The sequence below is a fragment of the Hippocampus comes genome, unplaced genomic scaffold, assembly GCF_001891065.2.
Source record: "Hippocampus comes isolate QL1 unplaced genomic scaffold, H_comes_QL1_v1.1 scaffold352, whole genome shotgun sequence".
Taxonomy (NCBI): Eukaryota; Metazoa; Chordata; class Actinopteri; order Syngnathiformes; family Syngnathidae; genus Hippocampus; species Hippocampus comes.
Genome location: NW_017804847.1, coordinates 226,348 through 237,049, shown reverse-complemented (window position 1 = coordinate 237,049; position 10,702 = coordinate 226,348). Strand labels below are relative to the sequence as shown.

The 10,702-nt window shown below is 42.7% G+C and overlaps 1 protein-coding gene across 3 annotated transcripts in view; it reads right to left on the bottom strand.

The window, feature by feature from the left end:
• The window catches only part of LOC109520132 (uncharacterized), a 35,262-nt gene that overhangs the window by 12,291 nt on the left and 12,269 nt on the right, over positions 1-10,702 (bottom strand). For all 3 annotated transcript variants that reach the window (XM_019877116.1, XM_019877125.1, XM_019877130.1), the window contains exon 3: positions 2,445-2,606. In XM_019877116.1, coding sequence (XP_019732675.1) covers positions 2,445-2,606 — 162 coding nt within the window. The remainder of the gene's footprint in view (positions 1-2,444; positions 2,607-10,702) is intronic.

Genomic DNA, 10,702 nt, shown 5'->3' with positions numbered 1-10,702 from the left:
TTTACGATCAGCATTCACTTTCACTTACATCAATTTCTTGGATAATGTCTTTTATTTTACTTGCTCCGTCTTTCATTTTGATCCCTTTTACACTCTCTTCCAGCATCGGAGCTCTTCTTGTCTTAGCTGCTTGACATCCAAAGGTCCGTTTTGTAGCCATTTTAGCAATGCAACGTACATGCTCGTCTGAATCTAACAGTAACCAATACTTCCTGGACCCGGTGGCTTTTCTTTCCACCATCTCACTGTCTCTAACTCGACCTCCCCTCGATCGCCACCTAAGACAGCGTTGCTCAGCTGATGTCATGCAATGAACTTTTAAGCCAGCTACGGGGCGCATCGTAGTCCTCGATGGCCATAGTTAGCTCTCGAAGGCTAAAAACCTTACGCTAACTGGAGGGCTTTTCTCTCATTTGCGCTCCAGTTAATGTAAGATTTTTAGCATGATAACAAGTAAAGCATTTTCGAGGAAAATGCTTTACTTGTAATACGAGGAAACGTTCGTTTATTTGAATGTCCGTCGAGCCATAAGCAATGTACTCTGAGCAGCTAATCGAATGCATTCCACTCTATCTTCCACGGATCTAGCTTCAGTACCTACGCACATAGACAGTGAGGTAACCTCTTGGCCAATCGGAGGCCAGGATGATGCTCGGTAAGCCAATGGCAGAGCAGCTATGAGTATGTTGCGTTCAGGAAACTCACAGCTGTGACCGAAATAAACATCGTTCACTATGTAAACCAGTGTGGTGGTTGCTGTTGCCGTTTTCGAACGAAGCAGTAGAGGTCGCTGTTGGATTAGACTTTGTTGTAGTGAATGTCTTCGCGAGGCTGGAGCAGAGAAAATGAAGGGGGGTTTTCGTCGTATGGGGGGGCAGTAGAATGGGAATGATGGTAATGCATGAAGATTTTTTCACATTAGGGGGTATTTTCGCCCATGTAGGTTTCGTTCTAGAGGAGTTTCACCGCACTCTTAAATTAGGCGCAAGGGTCATTTATATATATGTAACGGAGTGCTACATTGTGTTTATTAAATTACCGCGGAAGTGACGCGACAGCGCACAGTATGGCACCAGCTTTCCGCCGTAGTTCAGGCAGAGCTGCCAGGTAAGTCACATGGTAAATCACGTTTCATTGACGGTCCGGATTCATTTATAGTTTAATTACAATATTTCACTTTGTTTTTCCTTTTTCTACGGTGCTATGTCTTTAATTATTTCCCTGATTTGTCCCAAGTCCAAATCGCTTTTTGTATTGTTATTTAATTTTACGTTTTGTCGAATGAAAGTTTGTACCCGTTGAGTTAATAGTGCTTTTCTGTTACTCAGCTATGTCCGACACCAAACGCGACTTCACCATTCCCCTGCCATGCTGTGTTTCAGGTAATGTTTGTTTCCCTTTTGGTTGTACTGTATATAGTTTTTCATGTCGTTTTTCATGTGACTGTTTGCGTTTGTTGCTGGCGGTTCGTCGCGGCCGCCATTGTTGTGCATTGCGCAGCCGTTCTGCTGCGTGTGATGCGTTCGGCGGCATCACGTAAATAGCAGTGTGTGTGCATCTTTCCTTTTTTTGTAAATAATCACGATACGATCACCCATGTTTTGTATTTGGTCTTGTTGTTTATTTTCTCTTGCTAAGATGATGTATTGTTCAGGCAGAGCTGCCAGGGAAGTCACATGCTATGTCCGACACCAAACGCGACTTCACCATTCCCCTGCCATACTGTGTTTCAGTAATAAAAAAAGAGAGAAAAGCCACACTCCACGCGTCTGGTTTTATTGAGGCGGCAGCGACGTGGAGCTTGAGAACATCACAGTTGTGAGCCCCGTCACACACATACATACATATACTGTATACACACACACATCCACATGTGAGAGGTCTGTGTGAGACCTCTCACACACACAGGCACACACACACACACACACACACACACACACACTTGGTGACTTCTGATTCTACGTCAACCTTTTGTCGATGTCACCTTTTTTATTCTCACACTTGCATTCTCCTTTGGTTTACCAAAAACTTTAAAATCTGCGCAGGTTAAAGTTTGGGCTTTGGAGTTTGACTCATTGTGCACAACAATGACCCACGCGTTATGCAATGTTTGAAATGCCTGTTCATTTCTGATGTGATTGATTGTTCCTTTAGTCAGGTCTACCAAAGATAACATGGATTTTTAATGATTGTGAGAGTCACCAATTAATTGGAATCGGTGTAGTCGATAATGCAATGTAACATTGGATTTCAAGCACTGTCTATGTTCTAGGCATTCCAAAAAAATAAGTAATAATCAGGCATTGTCATTTAAATGGTGGTGCTAAGCCAAATGTGTTTCTGTCTGGTTGGGGTTTTTTTCTGACTTTTGAGTTGAGTCAACAATGATGACACAGAAGATTTTCTTCCAAGAACATCTTTAGTCTGAATAAAAATAGAAGAACCTCTTTAGTCTTTGCCATCTTGTCATCCTTCTGCAAGCGATAGATCTGCTTCTGAAGACGAAGGTTGTTCTCCTGCAGCTGGCCAATTTTCTCGATGAGCTGGCAGATGTGCTCCAAGTACCCAAGTCCTGACCCCAAAGGACTGGATCTTGATTCCTGTGTCTGGATGACCACAGCATAAGGTGACAGGTGAATAAGGACCAGAATTAAGACTAAACTAACAAGAGCATTGTTTTTAAGGGAAACAGAATCAGATCTTATGGGATTCTGGCTCAATCATTTCAATGCAGTATTGAGTATATGCGGTCACAGGCAGGCTATGGGCAATATGGGTGACCCCCCCTCCAAAAAAAACAAAAAAAAAAAACCTCATATGGGCAATATGGGTGACCCCCCCTCCAAAAAAAAAAAACCTCAAACAAAATTTGCCAGCTTTCTAGACTGGCGTAATTTCCAAGTCGAGATTTTCACGTCAACTTGCTGCTGTCATACATGTTGTGTGTGTCCGGAGAGGCAAGGGAAAGGGATCTCGGGATAAACTTGCGACGGTAGAGGTTGGCAAGAGGGAGAGGGAGAGGGAAAGAATGGATGAAAGACCACACGACGCGCATTACTTCCAAATAAATTGTATGTAATAATTCAATGTTGCCCATTCGTCACTCATTGTAGCGTGTGTTTGTGTGTGCATGTGGGTAGTGTATGTGTGCATTTTTATGTATTTTTTTTTACTTTTGTAAACATTATAAATGCTGTGAACAACATGTATACTCATGACAATACTGTTTTCACTTTATTAGAAATCCCACTAAAGCCTGTGTCTGAGGATGAGCCTCTGTCTGCTGACCCAGCTGGATTGTGGAGGAGCAAGTGAGGCATCTGCTGTCTTTGCTTACTGTCAAACTGGCAGTCATGAAACAGTCATGAAATTAGGAAAATGTTCAATTTGATGTTATAAATTGTGTGACATTATCTTTTGAATTAAACGCAATATTAAAAATTAAACTGCTTTGTAAGTGCATGTAAATCATCAATGGAGGGGAGCGTCAGATAACATTATACGCAGGGCGCCACATTGGCTCGCAGGAGCACCACTGACTCCTTAAAAAACAAAAAAAAAAAGCCTAATTTAAACCTTCAGCCCTATAAATTCCCCAACAAAAGCAGGATATGAACTTCGCTTGGGGGTCTGTGCTGTCCTCCTTTGACGTTCCTTTCCCATGATGCTGACACTCACAATCCTGTTCAGCTACTGGAAACTAAAATGGAAACTCTGTGCAAACAATTAGTTATATCAGGCTTGGCAACTGACATAATGCATTTCCTGCTATGGACAAACTTTCCTGATAATCACACAGATGCATGAGTTCACACACAGCGGTATGAGTTCACACACAGCCATGAGGTAGAAGAAAGCATCAATAATAAGGCAATGTCATCGTTTTAATCTTTTAATACATTTTCATCTAATCTCAGGATTGCAGGTAACCTATATTATTAAACATTGCCAATTACTAGAACATCTGAACTTTATTTGGGGGTGAATTGGTGCCACTCTCAATGGTGGTATGCATTTGAATATGACCGGATAATAGCCAAATCCCGTTATAAGAGGCTGTGCACCTTTGTTTAACCAGATTATCTTAAATGTTCATTTGTTTTTTGTTTTTTTTTCAATCAAGTTAGTAAAGGTCATAAGGCAATTTTGGTGAAAAAATTGTGAAATTAATTTAATTGATCCCTCTTTTTTTAATAACACAAAAGCCTAAAAGCCTGAAGAGGATCGGGGTGAGGACTGACCCCTGGAGAACACCACAGGTGACAAGAAGCAGCCTGGACTCACGGACTCCAAGGCAATTAGAGTCCTGTATGAAGGATAAGACCTGAACCATTTGCAGTGCATGATTTGTCTGTCCAAGGCTGTGATGGAGATGCTCAAGGAGACGGGTGTGGTCCATGGTGTCAAAAGCTGCTTTTAGGTCCATGAGGTTGAAGAGTGATGGCAATCCTGAGACAGCAGTCATCAGAAGGTCGTTTTGTCACCCTAAGCAAAGCTGTCTCAGTGCTGTGGGCTGCATGAAACTGGAGGTGGATCAGGAGATGGGTGAGTGGAAGGGAGTTTGAGGGAACTGTGGATGGTGTCACTTTCGGACTGGAAGAAATTCTGGAAACTACCGCATTTTGTGAAGGATGAAGCGGTGTTACTAGTGGGTTTAAGGAGTGGGTTGATGGTTGAAATAGAGTATTTTGGATTGTTGGAGCAAGGGTGGATGAGATTTGAGTTGTAGTTTAATCCAGGGGTCCCCAACCTTTTTTGCCCCACGGACCGGTTGATGTCAGACAATATTTTCAGGGACCGGCATTTAAGGTGTGGCGGAAATAATACAACAAAATAATATGGTATGAGCTGCATGAAAACTGGAGTGTTTTCCAAATATAATAATAAACACAAGGAGCGTCGAATCTGGCCGCAACACTCTGATCGCTGTGGTCATGTTTAATGCCTCCAAAATAGATGCGACGCAAATTCAAAGTGCATGAAAATGACGACTTACCACAGCCCCGAGCTTGATTTTCTGCAACCAGACGGTCCCATCTCGGGGTAATAGGAGACAACGACGCCTCAATCGTGTGGTTCATGTCCAGTCTACTTCGTAATGTGGTTTTAGTCGCCATTGCTGCAGAAACCCCCGCCTCACACAGGTAGGATGTGGGAAACAGCAACAGTGCTATTGTGGCAATCTCAGAGTATTCAGACACAACTCGAATCCAGTTGTCTCCGACGTACTTTTAAGGCCGCCGTCATTTGCGATCTCCAGCAGTTTTTTGAACTCATTTTTGCGAGCTCCGGTGTTCGTTTTTAGCCTAATTGATCACGTGACGGAGAAGCGTGGCTTGACGTGTGTCAAGCTGGACACAGACGGATGTAACGGAGGATCCGGTAATATTTTCAAAATAAAACACCTTTCGTATTCCGAAATAAATACAACGGAATTAAGGCAAGCTGACGATAATGGGATTTCATTTTATGGAGCTCAGTACTATACCAGGGGGCAGTGTAGGTGAAGGAGACCGTTTTAGTTTTTGTAAGGGCAAGTTCATCAAGACAGGAGGAGAGAGTGTTGTTGTAGTGGGTGACCAGTTCAGAGGGGTTGTCAGTTGTGATGGGGAGAATTCCACTTTGGCGGTGAGAAGTGGAGAGAGAGCCAGAGCATCAATGGATTTGAGGTATCTGAAAGTTATTTCACGTTTTGTTTTGGAAAGAGAAAGAGGGATGTTTAAATCAAAAGCAATGGCTCGTAGTCCGATAGGTGCAAGTTATGGTCGGAGAGGTTTTAGATAGTGATTCCAGTAGCTCAAACCAGATCCAGGATATGACCTCGGGTATGGGTGGGGAAATTGACTTATTATGTTGAAGCAATTCAGAAGGTTCAGTGGTTTGGATCTGTGATTATCAATGTGAAAGTTAAAGTCACTAAGGCGAATGGATAATGAGGTGACACTGAAGTTGGCCAGAAAGTCCATGAAATTGGAGAGGAAGGAAGGGTAAGGTTTAGGAGAGCAGCAAATTGCAGCGGTGACGAGAGGGGAGGAACCAGAGAGTTTGAAGGCAATGTCTTCAAATGACTGAATAGTGGTTTCAAGTCCTTTTCATAAATGAGTGCTGTGCTGCAATGAGGGTTGGAAAAGTAGCCAAGTGGATGGAAGCAATGAGGCTAGCCCGGAATAGTAGCGGTCCAAGGCATCACGTTGAGCTAGACCAAGGCACAATAGCAGGTTTAACCGCTGAAGGACCTCCAGCGAGACAGCACCGATGGTCAGTCCATGTATAGGCCCCTGCCAAGAACAGAACAGGAGCGAAACGCTGGCGTTCAGCTCATCAAAGTACATTGGCATTAGTTCAAAGAAGAACAAGAAGGAGCGGCGAACACATGCCAGCGTCCTCTCCCAAACATGGAGGCGTTACAACAAAGTAAAGCTGTGTCGGTCAAATCATCAAAGCTGTTGTAAATCAATTTTATTAAGATTCTAAATTTGTACCAACTTTTGTTTCTGTGTGTTTTGTCTTTACTATCACATGAGCACACTGACAAAAGCATATCCGACCATCTATTTTCTATGCCGCTTATTTTGTTGTGGGTTGCGAGGAGCCGAGCTTGACTTCAAGTGAAAGAAACTACACGGTGGACCGACTGGTCATGGTCACCATCCATCTCAGAGCACATCATACAACACACAGAAAATCCCCCCCGCTAACATTTACAGTCACTAAGTGGGAACTGAATGTTCGCTTCCTGCATGCAAGTCAGACAAATGAACAAATGCAGTCGGTGACTCACGGATAAAATAATACAATATTGTAAGAATACAAACCCACTGTATTACAGTGCAAATGATTTTATGCTCAGAATGCCAATTACCGATGGCCTAGAGCAGATGGATTGGTCATTGTAAAGCAACCTATTCAATAATATTCCCTCTCAGACCAGACTGGACACCTCTCAAGTTACAGTGATCCCTCGCTATTTCGCGGTTCGTTTATCGCGGCTTCAGTGCATCGCGGATTTTTTCAACATATTCATAAAAAAATAAAATAAAAATTCATATACAGTACATGTAGTACAGTACTGTATGTGTTGCTCTATGTCAGACTTCCCCAACCGCCGGTCCGCGGACCGGTACCGGTCCGCAGCGCATTTGGTACCGGGCCGCACAGAAAGAACTTGCCTTAATTCCGTTGTATTTATTTCGGAATACGAAAGATGTTTTATTTTGAAAAAATTACCGGATCCTCCGTTACATCCGTCTGTGTCCAGCTTGACACACGTCAAACCACGCTTCTCCGTCAAGTGACCAATTAGGCTAAAAACAAACACCGGAGCTCGCAAAACGAGTTCAAAAAACTGCTGGAGATCGCAAATGACGGCGGCCTTAAAAGTACGTCGGAGACAACTGGATTCAAGTTGTGGCTCGGCCTTAAAAGTACGTTCGAGACAACTGGATTAAAGTTATGGCTGAATATTCTGAGATCGCCACAGTAGCACTGTTGCTATTTCCGACATGCTACATGTGTGAGGAGGGGGTTTTCTGCAGCAACGGCGATGAAAACAAAATTACGAAGTAGACTGGACATAAACCACACACTTGAGGTGTCATTGTCTCCTATTACCACGAGATGGGACCGTCTGGTTGCAGAAAATCAAGCTCGGGGCTGTGGTAAGTCGTCATTTTCATGCACTTTGAATTTGCGTCGCATCTATTTTGGAGGCATTAAACATGACCACAGCGATCATCGTGTTGCGGCCAGATTCGACGCTCCTTGTGTTTATTATTATATTTGGAAAACACTCCAGTTTTCATGCAGCTCATACCATATTATTTTGTTGTATTATTTCCGCCACACCTTAAATGCCGGTCCCTGAAAATATTGTCTGACATCAACCGGTCCATGGGGCAAAAAAGGTTGGGGACCCCTGCTCTAGTCTATTTAATATGTTCAAATGGCCTGTCAAGTGTGACAACTTATGTGAAATAGTAGTTAGCAGTAGTACGTTTAGATAAGTGGAGGTTTACTGCATACTGCAACATACCTTTGCACTTAAAAAGTACAGAATAGCTTGTAAGTATAGTTATCTGTTGCAAAATCTGCAGTCTCCTGGTGTAGATGAATAGGTGCTGCATGACATGAAGGCTCACAACAGTGGTGTTCTCTGAAACGAGCCCGCACACTGTACTACGTTTGAGACAGCTGTCCTGACTTCATTAAGACTTTGATCTTGACATTGTGCCCTGCAATTGACTAGTGACCATTCCAGGGTGTAACTCACCACCCCGCTTTTACAGTAGCAAATGCATATCAGTTAGATAAGTGGTTCGCAACCTCCGATCAGAGGCCCAGTACTGCCATCTCGTGGTGATTATTAGCAGGAACCAATTGGTGAAAAGGTTCTGCCCGACACGAATTGACATGTGCATTCGCCAACACACACTCAAACAGACAACTATTTTGTCAGCTCTCCGCAGCCACTATGAAACGAAGATAATACCAAAAGCATAGTTAACTACTGACTAAGCGAAGGAAGAAGGAGACAAGCAAGTCTTCTAAGGATATTTAACCCCTTGTGGATGTGAACCCATGAGATTTGTGTGCCTTTTTGTTGAATCAATTGCCTTCATAACTTTTGTCTTTTATTTATTGTTTTGTAAAGCCATTTGTATTTGTATGTCCGTGATTGTGACCGGTTCTCATAGCTTAGTTACAGCTGCAGCGGTTGTGAAGACCCCCCCCCCTCCGCCCCCCGAAATAATGCTGTACTGTATTGTATTGCCTTTAGCATAGCACCATCTAGTGGGTGCATAGCTCAACCGCAGCCACTGTTGTAGCTTCTATTCTATTCGCCTTATAATACAGCGCCCTATATATGAACACAGATTTAGTATAGGCTATTCATTGAAGGTACGCATTATAATCCAATTAGCCTTATAGTGCAGAAAATACGGTGGTGCAGCTAAACACGCAGCTGACAAGCAGCTATGATTTGGCCCAATCTTCTGAAGATGACGCTATTTTGACCAGAGAAGTTCCTTCTCATTGCTTGTGTGGTGTTCTCTCCAGAGTGATGTGGAGGAGGAAACCGTCATGCTGCATGTGGTCAAAATCAAGGCAATACAACAAACCTATTGAATCATTTGAATAAGTCGCAACCAAGGGATGGAGTGGAATGCATGAAAATGTGAGCCCAGAGTTTGCACAGCTTGCCCACGTAAACATTAGCAGTTTATTCCGCTAATAACTCGGCGGGAGCCACCGGACAAAAGCAATCAAGTTCTCTTTTGATAATGCTCATTTGCAAGTAGCAATGATGTAACACTATATGTAGGATCATAGTTATAAAAATTACTAGTATTACATTCTAAGGCTTATCCATTGTTCCTGAGGGCTCCATTTTTAGGAGTTCACTGTATTACCAGTATTTTATATTGTTGTACATTTTCTTTTGTTGAATAAAAATGTTTGAAATGAGAGGGAAAAAAAAGTATTTCAATCAAATGTTGAATTACTCTATAATTATCTTTGTTGTCAGACTGAGACTGACTTTGCTTTAAAACTGGCAATTTAAAAGCAATGAAAAAACTCCAGGAAGTGTGACAGACAGCGCCATGTCTGCCATGTCCTTGCTCACTCCACATGCATGGTCAGTCCTCTCCCATTTGTTGCTCGTTAAAAAATGTCACCTGCTCGGCATATTTCCCCTCCAAATGTAAATCACTCCTTTTCCTGCAAATGTTGACTGCATATGTTCTTGTGCAGTTAGTTGCCCACACAGCGGCTTGACAAAACTTGCGCAAGTTCTCTCTCTCTTCTCTCTGTAAAAATTGTCGACTAACATATCAGTGTGCACCTTGTTTGCAGTTTCTGGTCAACCTTTTGCAAATGGTTGCTATGCATCATGACATTGTTTATCTTTGTGTTCTCCTTGTTATCCAATGTGTGTCTTTTGTCAAGCAGTAAATTATAGGTCACGTTGGACTCACCATGGACGTACCCCGTGTGTTGAAAATTTGGCCATAAAAGTTAAATAAATCATTTTAGAGGTGCATTTTTTTCAGCTATTATGTTTTTCCAAGCTAAACTACTTACTTCCAATCAATCGACACAAGTCAAATTAAAGAAGCCGTTTAATTGTTGAGCATGGTTGCCCTCTTTGTTGGATGCCCACTGACCACTGCTTCAGATGTAACAATATGAAAGCAAAAGCTCAAATGAGGATCTCTTGTCTCATACTCGTCTTTTCATGTCAAACTCAAATTTTGGGCATCAGATGTTGCTTACTCTTCCATGTGTAGAAGCACAATCCTTCACTCTACATCTTGGGAAGAGTTTAGCAAATGAATGGCTGTCTGTGTTGATACCGGTACAGTGAAACTCCTCTAGAACGAAACCTACATGGGCGAAAATACCCCCTTATGTTAAAAAATCATCATGCATTAAAACAATTCCCATTCTCCTGCCCCCCATACGACGAAAAAAACCCTGTTGCGTTATACGAAATCATTTTCTCTGCTCCAACCGCGCGAAGACATTCACTACAACGAAGTCTGATCCAACAGCGACCTCGAACCCTTCATTCGAAAAAAGGCAACAGCAACCACCACACTGGTTTACAGAGTGAACAATGTTTATTTCGGTCTAGTGATGTGTCGTTCGCGAACGAACCGGCTCTTAGAGCCGGCTCTTTGAAGTGAACGACATGAGCCGG